This window comes from Nannospalax galili, unplaced genomic scaffold (assembly GCF_000622305.1).
Source record: "Nannospalax galili isolate Female #2095 unplaced genomic scaffold, S.galili_v1.0 scaffold1115, whole genome shotgun sequence".
Lineage (NCBI taxonomy): Eukaryota > Metazoa > Chordata > Mammalia > Rodentia > Spalacidae > Nannospalax > Nannospalax galili.
This window is the reverse complement of record NW_008336107.1, coordinates 551,626-569,338: the sequence shown is the minus strand read 5'-3', so window position 1 is coordinate 569,338 and position 17,713 is coordinate 551,626. Positions and strand designations below refer to the sequence as shown.

The 17,713-nt window shown below is 49.6% G+C and overlaps 3 protein-coding genes across 3 annotated transcripts in view; 2 read left to right on the top strand and 1 right to left on the bottom strand.

Annotated features, from left to right (window-relative positions):
* Positions 1-645: 645 nt before the first annotated feature.
* On the top strand, positions 646-10,095 carry F12 (coagulation factor XII). Its single transcript, XM_017797598.2, has 14 exons — positions 646-750; positions 1,080-1,137; positions 6,240-6,339; positions 6,484-6,554; positions 6,881-6,991; positions 7,074-7,205; positions 7,324-7,428; positions 7,548-7,713; positions 7,808-8,022; positions 8,127-8,349; positions 8,502-8,638; positions 8,733-8,882; positions 9,551-9,699; positions 9,783-10,095. The coding sequence occupies exons 1-14, from the start codon at positions 694-696 to the stop codon at positions 9,948-9,950; spliced, it is 1,842 nt and encodes a 613-aa protein (XP_017653087.1). The 5' UTR covers positions 646-693; the 3' UTR covers positions 9,951-10,095.
* A 2,108-nt stretch (positions 10,096-12,203) lies between these two features.
* On the top strand, positions 12,204-13,024 carry Pfn3 (profilin 3). Its single transcript, XM_008830934.2, has one exon. It carries the CDS (start codon positions 12,369-12,371, stop codon positions 12,903-12,905), a length of 537 nt encoding a protein of 178 aa, XP_008829156.2. The 5' UTR covers positions 12,204-12,368; the 3' UTR covers positions 12,906-13,024.
* Positions 13,025-15,140: 2,116 nt separating this feature from the next.
* Slc34a1 (solute carrier family 34 member 1) overlaps positions 15,141-17,713 on the bottom strand; it is a 32,190-nt gene continuing 29,617 nt past the window's right edge. Inside the window, exons 11-13 of the mRNA XM_008830932.1 lie at positions 17,154-17,270; positions 16,920-17,044; positions 15,141-15,863 (exon numbers count right to left, since the gene is read on the bottom strand). Coding sequence (XP_008829154.1) covers positions 15,360-15,863; positions 16,920-17,044; positions 17,154-17,270 — 746 coding nt within the window. The 3' untranslated portion in view covers positions 15,141-15,359. The remainder of the gene's footprint in view (positions 15,864-16,919; positions 17,045-17,153; positions 17,271-17,713) is intronic.

The window sequence follows — 17,713 nt, the reverse complement described above, 5'->3', positions numbered from 1 at the left end:
TTTAATCCCAGTACTTGAGAGGCAAAGGAGTTGTATTTCTGTGTATTTCTTGTGGTAGCAAGTTCCAGGCCAGCCAGGGCTACATAGCAAGACTCTGACTCAAAGAAAACAAAACAGAATCCATGACTGACAGACTACAAGGAATCAGGAACCTCTATCCTTCAGCCACATGAAACTGAATTCTGCCAAGAACCCAAATGATCTTGGGAGGGAATCTTCCCTCGGAACCTCCAGAGAACTCAACTTGAACCTTTCAGCTCTGTTACATCTGAGCAGAAACCCTAACTAGGTGTTTCCCTTTGAGTTTGTGACTGCATGGACATTGTTTTAGACTCTGTGTGGTAATTGGTTACACAACAGAAGAAAACAAATATGGTTCCCAGTGGACTCTAAGATTCCTCTCAGTTACAGGGCTTCTTTTCAACCATCCTCATCCCCTCACCCTCAATAGGGCCTGGAAACACAAGTATGTCCTATAAGCCAGAAGGCAGGGCCCCTCATTATTCTATCCCCACCAGCCAACTTCTATCCCAGGAATCAGGAGGAAGCTGTTCTGCTGGGCTATAGACAGCCTGTGTTTCCCAGGTTCAGGAGGAAGCTTGACCAATCTCCACTTTCCAGGTATCAGAGACCTTTGCCCAGCCCTATTGATCTGCCCTTCTGGGCAGGCAGTGGGACCATCAGACAGACGCCATGAGGGCTCTACTGCTGCTAGGGTCCTTCCTCATTAGTCTGGAGTCAACAATTTCGGTGAGGACTGTGGATACAGGGTTGGGTCAGGATGGCAGTGAAGGGTCCCTATCCTAATTTTGGCCTCTGCCCATCACCTGCTAGTCCAGGTGACTGGGAGGACTGGGTGAAAGTCAGGGCCAGCCCAGAAGGCCCAAAACTGAAGAGACAGCAGCCTGCACCAGAGGGCATGGCCTGCATTTGTCGGGGAGACAGTGGGAGGAGGAAGGAGGGCCCTGTCTTGTGATGAAATCCTTTATTTGGGGGTGGTAGGAGGAAGCTGGGGCCTAGCATAGGATCAGGGAAAGTCTTACATGCTAGCCAACTTTTGAGCCTTCTCTCTCTCATAGGTTCCACCATGGAAAGCCCCCAAGGAGTTCAAGCAGGGAGCTGATGAGTCTACTGTGGGTAAGTGGCCTGGCTCCTCTTCCTAACAAAGCTTCAGGTAGACATGAGTGTGCTCCAGCCAGCGCTATCTCCTGGAGACCGCCAGTGCCCCTCCTAGAGCCAGGGAGGGATCCTGAACAAAGCTGTTCTGGCTGGTATTCAGACTTGAATGCCTGCTTCCTGCCACATCTTGGGCCTGTGGGTGCTGTGGACCCAGAATGATAGCAAGTTGTGTACTCCTGAGGGCAGGGCTTGCTGTATTTGATGTTTGTTTTAGAGCCAGGCAGGTACTTAAGTGTCGGAGGGTGTGCTATTGGTGCTATCACACCTAGACTCTTACCTACCTCCCTCAGTTTCCCCATCTTCCCCCTTCTTTTCCTTTCAACATATCTGGAGGACATCAGTCATAACATAGAGCGGTCAAGCCCTCAATGGACAAGGGAGCCAGAACAGGGCTTCAGACTTGCTCAAGAGTACAAATACCCCAAATATCTCCAAATCCTAGATTCCCCACTTATGAGCTGCATGACTGGGTGAATGACCGTGTGCTTCAATTTTCTGCATCTGTAAAACTGGGCTGGTCATAGTGAATCTCTCAGGGTTGTTGAGAGGAGAAAAGTATCACTGTAAAGCATTCCATCCACAGCCTGTATGTCAGGTAACTTTAAAATCTTAGCTGATAGGCTGGGGCTGTAGCTCAATGGTTAGAGCAATTGCCCAGCATGCACACGGCCCTCAACTTGATCTCCAGTGCTGTGAAAGAAAAGAACCTTAGCTCTTGTTAACATGTTCCACTTAGGTGAAGGGTACCTACCATCTTCCCCTTCCTCAAATCCTGCCATAGTGCTCTATTACCTTCATTCATCCAGACACTATTTATCTAGAGCATGCAAAGTACTGGGGCTTGTGAGCAGGGGAACCTGCTCTGGTGAGCCTGGACTGGGGGTTCAAGCCAAGGCCTGTAATGTGCTGCCTCACATTGAGGCCCAGTACAACATGAACCTGTCCTTCAACAGCCTATCTTCTAACCCCACCTTAAGCCAAATTGTTGTCCTCCCTCTCAACTGACTCAATTGTGGTTCCCTGTTCCTAAAGGTCTAGCTCAGCTCTTTCACTTTATCATGTTGGTGCTACTATACCATTTAAAACAAAATAGCAGGTGGGGCATGGTGGCCTTTAATTCCAGTACTTGGGAGGCAGAGGCAGGCGGATCTCTGTGAGATCAGGGCCAGCCTGGTCTACATGATGAGATCCAGGCCAGCTGGGGCTACTGGGAGATTGTTCTAGTTTGCATTCAATTGCTGTGACAAAACACTCTGACAAAAACCAACTTGGGGAGGAAAGGGTTTATTTGGCTTATATCTCCCAGGTAATACTTTATCAGTGATGGCTGAGCCCAAGGTAAGAACTCAGGGCAGGAGCTCGGAGGCAGGAGCTGAAGCACAGGCCATGGAGAATGCTGCTTACTGGCTTGCTCCCCTGGCCCATGCTCAGCCTGCTTTCTTATACAATACAGGACTATCTGCCCAGGAGTGGCACCATCCACAATGGACTGGGCCCTCCCATATCACACAACAATCAAGAAAATGCCCCACAGACATGGTCACAGGCCAGTTCAATGGAGACACTTCCCCAATAGAGGCTCCCTTTACCCAGGTGCGTCAAGTTGACAACTAAAGCTATCCAGCGCAGAGACTGTCTCAAAAAACAAAAAACCCAAAGCAAAACAGCAGCAAATTTTATTGACCACATAGTAGGTGTTAGGTATAGTTTCACAAGCAGTATGTCATTAATCTTCACAGTATTCATCTAAAGTAGACACCGTTATTTCTTATTGGTGTAGTAATATTCTATGAAGCTGCCATGGACTTCACAAATACTGTAGGTTCCTGGTTATGACATTTTCATCAATCTTCAACATATTGCCTTGTTTTATGTGTGATTCTTTGTGTATGCTGTTGATTCTTTACCATTGACCTCATAACCAATAGCACTATACTGCCTTTCTGGATGAAGCCTAACACACATTTTCTCCATAAGCCACATGGCAGCTTCTTGTGTTGTTGGGGTAGGAACCTGCAACACTTTAGCACAAGCTTGAGATCATATTTCTCTCTCTCTCTCTCTCTCTCTCTCTCTCTCTCTCTCTCCCTCTGCCCCCCTCTCTCTTCTTTTTTCAGTACTGGGAATTGGACCTAGGATCCTATACATACTAGACAAATGCTTGATCATTGAGCTATAGCCCTAGACCTCTTTTAAAAAGTTATTATTGTTATTATGGTTTTTTCCTTTTTATCTTTTTGATATAGGGTCTCCCTGTAGCCCCAGTCTAAAACTCTATGTAGGCCAGGCTGGCCTTGATCTCACAGAGATCTTCCTGCTTCTGCCTCTTGAATGCTGATATTAAAGGTGTGTGCCATCATGACCAGTTTAAAAAGTTATTATTTGTGTGTGGGTGTGTGTGTGCCATGATATGCATGTGGAAGTCAGAGAGCAACTTTCATTACTTGGGTTCTAAACTTCACTTTGCTGAGGCAGGGTCTCTCATTTTTGCTGCTTCGATGCTTTGTACTTCAGGCTAGCTGGCTTGTAGGAATGCTGGGGTTACAGATGCATGGCACTGTATCTGGCTTTTTACAGGGGTTCTAAGCTCAAACTTGGGTTGTCAGGCTTCTGTGACTAGAATTTTACCCACTGAGTTATCTCCTTGGCCTCCTAGTCCTCTTTTTATTTTGTTTTGAGACAGAATATCCCTAAATTTCTCAGGCCACTGCTTTAACATTTTTTAAAATTGAGCCAGGAGTGGTGGTGTATGTCTTTAATCCCAGCACTTGGGAGGCAGAGGCAGGCGGATCTCTGTGAGTTCAAGGCTAGCTTGGTCTACATAGCGAGTTCCAGGCCAGCTAAGGCTACAGGGAGATCCTGTCTCAAAAATACCAAAAAAAATTTTTTTTAAATTGAGGGGCTGGAGAGATGGCTTGCAGAGGACCTGGGTTCAAATCCCAGCACCCATATGGCTACTAACAACCATTGGTAACTCCAGTTCCAGGGGATCTGATGCCTTCTTCTGACCTCCACAGACACTGCATGACACAGGTACACTTACACACATGAAGGCAATTCATGCATACACATAAAATAAAAATAATGAATAAAATATTGTAAAATTTTTATTGAATTTTTGTTCATTTAGTACAATATATCTTGATTATGTCTAGACATTCTCCCTTATCTGCCACCCCAATCACCCCTCCAGATTTCATGCACTCTGTCATATATATTAAAGCCTATCAAGTCAAGTTTGTGTCCCCCAAATGTTCCTTGATATGACTCCATCCACTGGAGCCTGGACAACCTATCTAGCATCACTCTGTAAAAAAAGACTAACTCAAGCTGGGTGTGGTGGCACACGCCTTTAATCCCAGCACTTGGGAGGCAGGATCTTTATGAGTTCAAGGCCAGCTTGGTCTACATAGTGAGTTCCAGGACAGCTGGGACTACAGGGAGACCATGTCTCAAAAACACCAAAAAAAAGAAAGGAAAATAAAAAAAGACCAACTCTCCCTCACTATCAGTGATCAGTTGCCAATACTTCTTCAGCTAAGGTTAGGGCTTCTTACCCATTTCTCCACTTATTTTTCTTTAATTTTTTAAAATTTATTTTCATTCTATGTGTATGAGTGTATTGCTTGCCTGCATGTATGTAGGTGTATGCCATGCAATGCCTGTGGAAATCAAAGACAGTGTCAGATTCCTCTGGAACTGGAGTTGCAGAGAGTTGTGGGTACTGGAAATTGAACCCGGGTCCTCTGCAAGAGCAGTCAGTGCTCTTAACCACTGAGCCATTTCTCCAGCCTCCATTTCCCTATTTCTGTGTTGGGTTTTTGTCTGGTTTGAGTTTGGATGGGTCTTGTGCATGCTGTCAATATTGCTGTAAGTTCATATGAGCAAGTTCCCGGAAGCCTGGAAAACTCTGTTTCTTTGTGCTCATCTACCACCTCTGACTCTTACAGTCTTTCCACCTCTTCTTCCACAATGGTCCCTGAGCCCTGGGTGGCTAGGAGTCTTATCCAGGGACATGTACTCTATAGTCTCTTATTCTCCATATTTTCAGGCCACTTGCTTTGAACTCACTCTATGGTCCAGATAGGCCTTGAACTTGTCATCCCTCTGCCTCAGCCTCCTGAAGAGCTGAGATTATGGACCTGTGCCATCAGGAAACAGCTGCTTGGGATTCTTTATTTCCTTCTTTCTTTTCTTTCTTACTTTTTTCTCTTTCCTTCCTTCTTTTCTTTTCTCTTTTCTTTTCTTTCTTTTCTTCTTTCCTTTGAGACAGAGTCTCCCTGTAGCCCCAGCTGTCCTCAGTCCACAGAGATTCACCAGCTTCTGCCTCCTGAGTGCCAGGATTAAAGGCACTACACCTGGCTTGGGACTATTTCTAGTGAAAAAAATCACCTATAAAAGATGAAAAATACTATGCTAAATAAATGGTGGGGTGGATACTTATTCATGGTGTGAAAGCTGAAAGGAGGCAGTATGTGGCCCTGTTGGGCCTCAGCTGGCACTGTACATATTTTCCACTGAGTGGTACAGTTCTATAAGTGATCATGAAAGAATGCCAAGTGTTTTTGGTTTTGTTTGTTTTTGTTTTGCTTTGTGGTACCTTGCACATGTTAGACAAACACTCTACTACTGACCCTCGGCCTGAATCTTGAATATTGGTTTGGGGGTTACAAATGAATTTTACTAAGCAGGCAGATTTGCAAATCTGGAATCAATGAATAATTAGCATTGTTATTGCCATTTTACAAATGAGCACAGTGAAACTTAAAATGGTTAAGTGACCTCAATGTTCAACAAGTATTTATTAAGTGCCAACTTTGTGACAAGCACTTGGGGCTTCAGACTTGCCCAAGGTCACATAGCTAGCAAGTGGTAGAGTCAGAAATCTGTCCCAGCTGCCTGACTCCAGAAGCCAACTAACCTAATTTCCTAAGCAGGATGCTGCCTGAATGCTCAGCTGTCTTTTCCAGGGCCTGTCCTTTTTCCAACCAGGCCCTGGGAGGCAGAACTTGGGCAGCTGGGCTTAAAGGCTGCCCTCAGGAAGTGTGTTATTCCTGCAGTTCTCACTGTCACCGGGGAGCTCTGCCACTTTCCCTTTCAGTACCACCGAAGGCTGCACCACAAATGCATCCACAAGGGCTGGCCAGGCTCCCGAACCTGGTAAGACTCCCATTAGGGGTTAGAGAAGGGGTCTGGGAGCAAGATTCTGCCTATCCTTCCATCCCAGAATCTTGTTTGGAGAAAGGGGATTATGGTAGGGGGGGCCAGCTGGGCAATGCAGGAAAGCATTGTGTGTTTCCCCAGGTGTGCTACCACTCCCAACTTTGATGAGGACCAGCAGTGGGGATACTGCCTGGAGCCCAAGAAAGTGAAAGGTACTATTCACAAGCAGTGGAGTGACCCAAGACTGCCTCCTGCTCCTCACTCTCCCCTCATCTTATTATCAGAACACTCCCCCCTCCCCCTACCCCCTGCCATACACATACAGACTTGGGATTCTGGGCACCCCTTCCCTTCTCCTGGAACATCCTTTTAAAACTCAAAGGAAGAATTCTGAGAATAGAGAACACCATTTTACAGACAAATTTGAGTTTTGGAAACTTGGAGTTCCGTGATCCTATGACCAGCAGGTTCAGGTCCCCTTGGTCCCCACCTGTGTGATGCAGGCTCCCCATGCTTCTTCCTGGTGTCTGTCTTTTAGACCACTGCAGCAAACACAGCCCCTGCCACAAAGGAGGGACATGTGTGAACACGCCAAATGGCCCACACTGCCTCTGTCCAGAACACCTCACTGGGAAGCACTGCCAGAGAGGTAAGGAGGACTGCCTGCCAAGAAGAGGTCCCTGGAACCCTGGAGACTTGGCATGGTCCCACTGGCTTCCTTTTATTCCCAGAGAAGTGCTTCGAACCTCAACTTCTCCGGTTCTTCCATGAGAATGAGATGTGGTTTAGAACTGGGCCAACAGGTGTGGTCAAATGCCAGTGCAAGGGTCCTCGGGCTCACTGCAAGCCACTGGCCAGTCAGGGTAAGTGGATGGATTGGGAACTGTGGGAAGGAGGGCAGAAAGTCAGAAGTTGGCAGGAGGCTGGATGGAATGGTACATCCAGGAATGGCTAAATTTGCTCCCCCGTCCCCACCCCCAGCCTGCCACACCAATCTGTGCCTCAATGGAGGCAGCTGCCTAGAGGTGGAAGGCCACCAACTGTGCCATTGCCCCGAGGGCCACACTGGACCCTTTTGCGACTTAGGTGAGTGAGAGCCTCAGGGAAAGCAGAAAGCCGCCCCCCCCCCCCCCATGCTGAGGTGGCTAAGGATCGTGGGAAAGTGAATGAGAGGGCAGCAACAGAGCCATTTCCTCTCTTCCTAGACTATAAGGCGACGTGCTATGTTGGCCGGGGGCTCAGCTACCGGGGCAAGGCTGGGACCACTCTATCGGGTGCACCGTGTCAGCGGTGGACCTCGGAGGCCACCTACCGGAACATGACAGCGAAGCAAGCGCTGAGTTGGGGCCTGGGCCACCATGCCTTCTGCCGGTTAGCCGGGTGGGACCAGGTAGGGCAATCCATTCCTTGCCAGGGCCCCCAGGAACTCCCTACGCACTAACACTGCCCTCTCTTGAGATTACAGGAACCCAGATAATGACACCCGGCCATGGTGCTATGTATGGAATGGCGACAGGCTGAGCTGGGAGTATTGCGACCTGGAGCAATGCCAGGCCACAACCCCGGCGGCGCCTACAGCCCGAGTTCCCCCTGGACATCAGAACCTGCCGGCGCCCCGGCCTTCAACACTGCAGACGCCTCAGCCCACGTCGCAGACGCCACCTCAGTCCTCTACCCTAGGTAGCTGGGAAGAGAAGGGGGTCGGAGTACAGAGGACATGGGCCCTACTTATTCCAGCATGCGCATCCCGGGTCTGCCTGGCCTTTCCTGTGCTCTTTCCACAGCCTTGTCCGCGCAGCGGCCTCCTCTGTCCAGGACCAGCACGCTGGGCTGCGGGCAGCGGCTCCGCAAGCGACTGTCCTCGCTGAGTCGCGTCGTAGGTGGAATGGTGGCACTGCCCGGGGCTCACCCCTACATAGCCGCGGTGTACTGGGGTGACAGCTTCTGCGGCGGCAGCCTCATCGCCCCCTGCTGGGTGCTGACTGCAGCTCACTGCCTGCAGAACCGGCAAGCTCCTCTCTGAATCCAGACCCGCACCTACACCCTCCTCCCCAGCATCCCTCCAGGGCTGCCCCTGGGAAGGGTTTGGGAACACCGGCACCCCCAGAACGTCTGTAGCCGGCCTGAGTACGCTTTCTGTCCCCACCATCCCACCGCAGGCCTGCGCCGGAGGAGCTGAAAGTGGTGCTTGGTCAAGATCGCCATAACCAGAGCTGTGAGCAATGCCAGACGTTGGCGGTGCACTCCTACCGCCTGCACGAGGGCTTCTCGCCCATCACCTATCAGCACGACCTGGGTGCGTGGGGGCGCCCCTGCGTGGGTGCGGGGAAAGGGCGGGGAGGGCTCGGCCCCGGGTCGCAGCCTAATGCTCCTCCCTATCCCCCGGGCAGCTCTGCTGCGCCTGCAGGAGACCCAGGGAGACAGCTGCGCGATCCTGTCGCCTCACGTGCAGCCGGTGTGCCTGCCCAGCAGCGCCACCCCGCCCTCGGAATCTGAGACTGCGCTCTGTGAGGTGGCCGGCTGGGGTCACCAGTTTGAGGGTAGGCACAGCTGTTGCGGGAGGGTGGGAGACCTTCCATCACCTGAGCCCTGGCTTCGTTATCCTCTGACCAGCCTGTGGGACACTTGACGCTGACCTGATCGTTCTGAAAACGTGCAGAGTGATCTTCCCAGAGTCTGGAATTCACTGCTGAGGTCCCCAGATCTCTTGGGGTTACAGAGAGGATCACACTTTCCCTTGGTTCTCTCTGGGCACCAAGCTGCCAGGGCTAAACCAGGATGTGGTCCCCACGCTGGAGCAACGGGAGCCAGGTTCTGAGACACTGAATAGGCACGAGCGAGGGGTGTTTCCTGCTTTAGCGGGGTTCGGTCCAATCCCAGCTCCTTTCTGGACCTCAGTTTTCTTGCTCGTGAAATGGAGCCCGGCGTGGCACCAACCCCTTTAATCTCAGCATTCCGGAGGCAGAGGCAGGCAGATCTCTGTGAGTTCGAGGCTAACCTGAATTCCTGTAGCCAGCTGGGGTTACAGGGAGACCCTGTCTCAAAAAAAAAAAAAAAAAAATCAAAACAAAAATGGCTTATGAAGTGGAGTTAGGGGTAATTTCGTCCTGCGCAGGCCTGCTGTGAGGGTAGGAATAGAATCGCCTGGTAGCCTCGCCCACGCAGCGAGCCAGGTCCGCGGAGTGAGGAAGGTGCTCTGGATTCACAGGCGCGGAGGAATACTCCACCTTCCTGCAGGAGGCACAGGTGCCATTCATCTCCACGAATCTCTGCTCCAGCTCTGATGTGCACGGGGACGCCATCCTCCCCGGAATGCTCTGCGCTGGCTTCCTGGAGGGCGGCACCGACGCCTGCCAGGTGAGCCCCGGGGGCCAGGTTGCTGCCTTCCTCTACCTGTCAGTCACAGAGCCAGAACTCTGACTTGCTTGTCCCCCACCCAGGGTGACTCTGGGGGCCCTCTGGTGTGTGAAGATGAGGCTGCAGAGAACCGGCTCACCTTGCGGGGTGTCATCAGCTGGGGCTCTGGCTGTGGTGACCGCAACAAGCCCGGAGTGTACACTGATGTGGCCTACTACTTGTCTTGGATCCAAGAGCACACTGCTTCCTAACTGTTTAGGGAAAGATCATTTCTTCCCCTGTGTTCCTGGAGTGGGCCGGTGGCTATGGCATGATCCTCCACACTGAAGATTGTACTCCGGGCCACCAGTCAAGTCCCAAGGGCACAGGGACCCAATAAAGTGCTTCAAAAATGCTCCTAAGGATTCACCCTTCAAAAATGCCAAATGGAAAAACAGGTGCATCAGCTTTTCCTCTACCCTCACAAGACAGTCTGCAAGATCTTAACGATCGATTTAGACTCTTGTCCAGGCTCTACTATTTACTCAACCTTTCCTATGTACCAATCCCTGTGCAAGGTGCAGGTTATTCCTCACTGGAAGGCATTCATTTTCTGTTTACACAGTAACAGGTTCTCAGCCTTGACCATAAATCTAGGGGAGCTTTTTGAGCCTATCTATGGTCAAGATCAACCTGAGATCAATTAATCAACATCTCTAAGGATGACACTTGAGATGTGGTATACTTTTAAAAGTCTCCAGGCAATTCCACATGCACTAGAGGTTGAGAACTGTAGTTAGAAATGTTGGAATATGTGTGTAGCAACTGTGGATTAGATCCCCAACACCACCACACATACAAAAAAAATGGCATGGTGGTACAAGCTGGTGGCCAAGGAACTTTTTAGGCTACATGTCATATACTAAGGTGGAAATGGGTAGAAAACAACAATCCATAAATCTTCCTGCCCATCTTGTTACTAAAGTATGGCTTAATGCTTCCCTTAAAGAAGAGAAATGTGGCTGCCCAGACTAGCACCCCTTTCCTGATTTTTTTGTTTTGTTTTGTTTTGTTTTGTTTGAGACAGGGTCTCACTATGCAGTACTGGCTGGCCTCAAACTCAGAGATCCACTCTGCGTCCCAAGTGCTAGCATTAAAGGTGTGTACTACCACACCCAGCCTTCTGCCTTCTGGTCTTTTAAATTATTTTATTTTATGTGGATGAGTGTTTTGCCTGCATATAAGTGCATCTATCTGTGAAATGCCCATGGAGGCAAAAAGAGGGTTTCAGATCCCCTGGAACTGTAGTTACAGAAGTTGTTAGCTGCCATGTTGGTACTGGGAACCAAACCCCATTCCTTTTAACTGTTGAGCCATTTCTCCAGCCCACTTTCTGCTCTTAAAACTATCTTTTCATTTATTGATTTATTCAGACATTCATCTCCCCAGTGCTGAGAATATAGGCTTCATGATCAAACCCAGTTTATGTGGTACTGGGGATCAATTTTAGGGCTTCATGCATGCTAGGCAAGTACTCATCTACTGCTTTCTACCAACTGAGATACATACCCCAGTCCTTACACCCATTTAAAATTTTTTTTTTATTATGTTTGTGTGGTTTATTATGATGTGGTTGTGTGGACATGTGTTATCGCAGTGCTCATGTGGAGGTCAGAGGACAACTTTATGGAGTCAGTTCTCTCCTTCCACTGTTTACATGGGTTCTGGGAATGGAACTTAGGTGCCAGGCTTTACCTGCTGAGCCACCTTGCAGCCCCTCATCCATCTTTATTTTTCAATTTTTAGATAGAGTCTCCTTGTAGCCTCAGCTGTGGCCTGGAACTTGCTAAGAAGACCAGGCTGGCCTTGATCTTACAGAGATCTACCTGCCTCTGCCTCCCAAGTACTGGGATTGAAGGCATAAGTCACCCATCTTTTTTTAATAATGTTTTATTATTTTTATTTTACGTATATGAGTGTATTGCCTCTATCTGTGTAAGTGCACCCATGTTGTCTTGTGCAATGCCCATGGAGGTCAGAAGGTGGCCCTGGATCTCCTGGAACTGGAGTTACAGATGGTTGTTAGCTGTCATGTGGGTGCTGAGAATCGAACCTGGGTCCTCTGTAAGAGCAGTTAGTGCTCTTAACTGCTGAGTGGTCTCTCCAGCCCCACCCCTCTTTAAATTTTTTTTAAAATTTATTTTTAGTTTATATGTATGAATGTTAAGTAAATGCACCTGTCTGTAATGCCAATGGAAGCCAGAAGGCCTCAGATTCCATGGAACTGGAATTGCCAACAGTTGTTTGCTGCTGTGTGGTGCTGGGAACTACAAGAGCAGCCAGCACTCTTACCCAGTGAGCCACTCACCCATCTCTTATCTTTTATCTTTTTTTTTTTCCTTTTGAGACAGGGTCTTCCTGTAGCCCCAGCTGGCCTGGAATTCACTATGTAAGACCAGAACTCACAGACATCTGCCTGCCTCAGCCTCCTGAGTGCTGGGACTAATGGGACTAAAGGCCTGCACCACCATACCTGGCTCTCACCCATCTTTTTAATGATCCAATTGAACCTCGGTTTTCGAGGATCTTTGGGATTACTACCCTCATTTCCTCGTACACGCTATTTGTAGAATTGCTCCAAGCGTAAACTCCAACACCCCCACATTCTCTACCTAGGTAGCTGTCCTGTGATGTTCATCCGCGTCACAGCCCTGCCCTGCATACCTCACAGCCCACAGGCGTTCCTAGCTCACAGTGCTGAGAGCCGCCCTCCCAAGTGCAAGGACAAGGTGCAGAGCCGGACTCTGAGCGGGATGGGTGACTGGAGGGGCTACATCAGTGCTGTGCTGCGGGACCAGCGCATCGACGATGTGGCCATCGTGGGCCACTCGGACAATCGCTGTGTGTGGGCATCACGGCCGGGGGGCCTGCTGGCAGCCATCTCTCCGCAGGAAGTGGGTGTCCTCCTGGGGCCAGACCGGCACACCTTCCAGCAGACCGGCCTGAGCGTGGCCGGCCGTAGCTGCTGTGTCATCCGAGACAACCTGCTAGAGGAGAGCGATGGAGTGCTGGACGTGCGCACCAAGGGGATAGACGGGCGTGCGATCTCTGTGGGCTACACGCCCAGGGCGCTTCTTGTGCTCATGGGCAGACGTGGCGTGCATGGAGGCATCCTCAATAAGACAGTGCACGACCTGATGGACGGGCTGCGCAGGCAGTGCTCGTAGCTGGACAGCCAGACCACCCATGGTGGTAGGGGGACCAGAATAAATTGTGAACTGGGTGCTGAGGGCTCATCTTCCTTGTGGGGGTGGGGAGCTGGTAATAAGAAAATCAGTTTATGGGAAGATGCTTCCAGAAAAAAATCTGGTGGGCTGAGATTATAAATCTAGAAGCTTCTGGGCCTGCTGTGCCCTACCCCCTCCTTCCTTCCTGACCACCCTGCAGAGACCCCTGGCCTGATTGCTACTTCCTGGGACCTTCCCAGCGTCCTAGGAATCCACAGCTGACAAGGAATCCAAGGGTGGTCACCCTCTCAAATTCTATTTCAGGCTTTAGTGTTCTTTCTTAGAGAATTGCCCATATATCTAGGCAAAACAGTGAAAGGAGTCATTCCCACCAATCCCTTCACCACGCACACACCAGCCAGGGCCTGTGTTTTGGGTTGGAAATGAGTGTAAAATTGTCCCTCAGTATCTGTGGAGATTGGTTCTAGGACACCTATGGAAACCCAAATCCTCAGATACTCAAGTTGTTTGTGACACTGTTTGCATACAATCTACCTACATCTTCTGGTGAACTTTATCATCTCCAGATGACTTATAATACCTAATACGATGTAAAAACCAGACAAATAATTGCTATGCTGTATTGCTTAAAGAATACTGACTTTTTAAAGTCTGTACATACTCAGTATAGATGCAGTTAAGAAATTTTTTTCTATCCACAGCTGGCTGAATCAGCAGGTGTAAATCCCATGGATAAGGAAGGTCAACTATACTTATGCCCCTCCACTTGGTGGGACACTAGCAAGAGTTGTGAATGGGTGATAAGATGTGGCTGGTTGCTTAGAGAGATATTCTGGGGCTACCAAAAGGCCTCCCCAGGAGGGTCCGCTGAAGAACATGTCCAGTAGCATCACAACTGTGTCTGAGCTCTCAATCTCCCTTCCCCTCTGGGGCCCAAAGGCCCCAGAGAAATACTTAGCCTACAGGGAAGGAATTTGGCACCTATCCCATTGACCCTCACTCTACAGGATGAGGACAGAGGTGGGAGGATCTGGTCTCTGCCCTCTATGCCCAGGGCAAGGTCTTTCTTTGCCTACCTCTGTCCACCCTACCCCATGCTCCAGTGCTCCTGACAAGACCCCACTAGTCACTCATTCTATAGGACTGGTTTTAGAGAGAGTGACATTGGTGGGTTTAAAGGACAAGAGATATCAGGGCATGGCAGTGCAGGAGAGTCCTTTGCACACTTACTTTGAGGATGGCTCCAGGCTGTAAGGAGGGGCTTTGGGGGAATTTAAATTATGCATTAAACTCATGAAGGCAGGGCCAGGCAAAGAGTAAGTTTGCAGGACTGTGGGCTGTTAGGGTGCTGTTTGAGGGGAGATGATACTTGTGCTGGATAGCTTTAGTGTCAACTTGACACACCTGGGTTGAGGGAGCCTTAATTGGGGAATTGCCTCCATTGGACTGGCCTGTGGCCATGTCTGTGGGGTATTTTCTTGATTGTTGAATAATGTGGGAGGGCCCAGCCCACTGTGGGTGGTGCCACCCCTGGGCAGGTGGGCCTGTGTTGGATAAGAGAGCAAGCTGAGCAGGGGCCAGGGAAGCAAGCCAGTAAGCAGCGTTCCTCCATGGCCTGTGCTCCAGCTCCTGCTTCCAGGTTCCTGCCCTGAGTTCCTACCTTGGACTCCCTGATGAGCTGCGACCTGGGAGATGTGAGCTGAATAAACCCTTTCTTCCCCAAGTTGGTATTGGTCAGAGTATTTTGTCACAGCAATGAAGAACAAACCAGAACAATATTGCTGAACCCCAAGCCTTTATCTTTTCTCTGCCCATAGATGCAAAGCAAAAATACTTCCAAATGCACAATGAGAGTTTACTTTCTGGTTTTCATCAGGCAGGGCTGGGAAAGGGGCTCACAGTGGTGGTTGAAGCTCTTGGTAAGGATGAGGATTGTGACATGGGGGAGGAAGGTGGCAGGGAGGGTGTGGGATTTGGTCAGTGATTCAAACACATCAAAGCACAAGTAGATACACAGCTACCAGTTCAGAGCCACCTTTACTCTTGCCCATCACAGTCTTGTGCATGAAAGGACACAAGGTCAGGTGGCATATGCAAAGGAACCAAAGTCATACTTGACAGCCTACAACTTACATACAGTCTCCCACAGGTTTTCCTGTACATATGTGAAGGCTGATACACATTTGTATACAAATACAGGTGTCTATACCTATACTGATGATCACGCAGACCATTTAACACGTGCATTCGTGCATACTATCTCTTAGTTACAAAAAGCCCAGACAGGTGCCCAAGGGTGGCAAAGAATCATGCATACACCCAGGGTGATATGTATCCACATGCATGCATGCACTCACACAACCTTCTGCCCTTCCACTGTGGGCTCCATAAAAAGGCTCTTCCCTGCTCCAGGCAGTAGCCTCAGTCTACAGCTTAGAGGCGGGTGGCATTATGGTGAGCAGGCAGTGCAAGACGGGGAGAGGGTGTGGCAGGGGGCAGCTCCTCCAGGAAAACTCTAGGGGGAAGCTGGGGTGAGCGGGGCTCAGGCCTGGCATAGCACAAAGTAGCACGTGTGATGAGGCCATCTAGGGGTTGCAGGGAATGCATCCACTGGGGCAGAAAGTCCCATGTCTGCAGCCACTTGGGCAGGTGCCCGGGACTTCGACTCTGCAGGACATTGACAAACACCACAAAGGCCAACAGGGCCCCAAAGGGAGCTCCCACACCTACCATAGCCTGCCAGCCTGCCATGGAAATACCAAACACCAGTGAGGGCAAAAGCAGGAAACATACAAGGAGATAGAGGACAGCAAACCAGCGGTACTTGGCAGTACGTTTGCCTAGTGCCTTGGCCATGCGGATAGGCAGGCGTGTGCAGGGCAGTGGGTACCACAGCAGAATTCCTGAGATGTTGAAGAAGAAGTGGCAGAGCGCAATCTGCAGGAGAGGGGTGAGAGGGGATGAAGTGGTCAGGAGCTCCCATGTGAGCCCTTGCAGAGCTAGGAGATAGGAGCCCCATGTCATCTGAGTAGCAGGAAAGAACATCAGAGCTGATGTGACTCCAGATCATGACAGACTATTGGTGCTAGTGATTAAAATATTATAGTTCTGGACTCCTTGATAAATGACAACTACCCTGAACTCTTTACATTTCTCCTATTGATGCCCTCACCACCTCAGGAACTCCCCAGTAACAATCCAGAAGCTAAAAGATTTGTTTTCCTGACACAGGGTCTCACTATGTAGATCAAACTGACCTTGAACTTATGGCCATACGTCTGCCAAGTGCTGGGATTATAGACACGTACCATCTGGCTTTAGCAGCTATTAAAGATTAATACTAGTTTCTGGCTCACTCATTGTGGTTCTCTCTCTCTCTCTCTCTCTCTCTCTCTCTCTCTCTCTCTCTCCTCAATATGCTGCCGCAGCCGGCCTGAAACTCTATATATAGACCAGGCTAGCCTCAATCTCACAGAGATTTGTGCCTACCTATGCCTCCTGAGTTCTGGGATTAAAATGTGTACTACCCGACATGGGTGCACTTACCTACATGCAGGCAATACACACATACACATAAAAAAAAAATAAAGTGTGCACTACCATGCCTGGCTCTATTGTGAGCTCTTAATTGGTCAGTATCTTGCCAGTGGCTCTTTTGCTTCTAGTCCTATTCCCCCTTCACCATCTGCTCATCATCCCCAATTCTATTCATCCTTAATCTCTCAGGCTAGGCTAGGCCTCTAGCACTCCACCACAGTGCAACCTGGACTTGCTATTGTTTGTCGATTGATAATTTAGCAGTGGCTCCCTATTAGACACCAAGGTCTTGAGAGTGGAATCAAATCTACTGTGTCCATAGTGGTTTCCAACAAGCATAGTGGGTAACCTTAGCAGGCAATTGATATTGGTTACATGTTGTCACATCCTCCATCAGGCTTGCACCCCAGCCTCTAGCTCTGTGCTGCCACCGACAGCCCATTCTCCCCAACATACCTGGAAAGAACTGGACAGTTTCTCCCTGGGGCTGGCCAGTGCTGCCAAGATGGCTGTGGTGGTGGTGCCGATGTTGGAACCCAGGGTGAGAGGGTACGCCCGCTCAATACTGATCACACCCAGGCCTGGCAAGCAGGAAAGAGGATGTGGTTCTTCTCTAGATCCTTCCTTCAGCCCCAACGCCCATCCCGCAACCGACCCCACCACTGTTCACAGCTGGGTACTAGCACTCACCAATGAGTGGGGTGATGGCTGAGGTGAACACAGAACTGCTCTGGACAACGAATGTCATGCTGGCACCCACTACCATAGCAAAGTAGCCTGTTACCCAGGTGAAGGGGGCTGGAAAGTCTGTAAGAAACCCAAGTCCCCAGAAGGTTGGGTCAATGAGAGGGCACTGGAAGAGCAGGTGTTTGATCGTAATTTCCTGCTAGAACCTAGCTAGTCCCTGTTTGTCTGCAGCAGCTTTCATTTGCCCTGCTTCTCTTGAATCAAAGCCCTTTCCTGCTTGGGCTATCACACTGCCCTGCTGTTGTCCCGACTATTCTCTTTTCCCAGAATATCCTCCTTAGCATCTAAATTCAGCTGTCCTTCAATTTGCCTAGGACCAGCACCCATGCTCTAATATGCTTCACGTCTAGATGACTTATTATACCTAATTACAATGTAAAGATTGTGACTGGTGAGATAGCTTAACGGGAACAGTAACTTGCTGCAAAACCTGACGACCTGAGTTTGATCTCTGGGACCCACATAGTGGAAGGAGATGACTAATGCGTGCAAGTTGTCCTCTG

Bases quoted from the DNA above. Each gene is read 5' to 3' on its own strand.
- F12 (XM_017797598.2), top strand. From the start codon at position 694: ATGAGGGCTCTACTGCTGCTAGGGTCCTTCCTCATTAGTCTGGAGTCA. The intron at 6,992-7,073 runs GTAAGGAGGACT...TTTTATTCCCAG, and splicing joins TGGGAAGCACTGCCAGAGAG to AGAAGTGCTTCGAACCTCAA. The intron at 7,429-7,547 runs GTGAGTGAGAGC...CTCTCTTCCTAG, and splicing joins TGGACCCTTTTGCGACTTAG to ACTATAAGGCGACGTGCTAT.
- Pfn3 (XM_008830934.2), top strand. From the start codon at position 12,369: ATGTTCATCCGCGTCACAGCCCTGCCCTGCATACCTCACAGCCCACAG.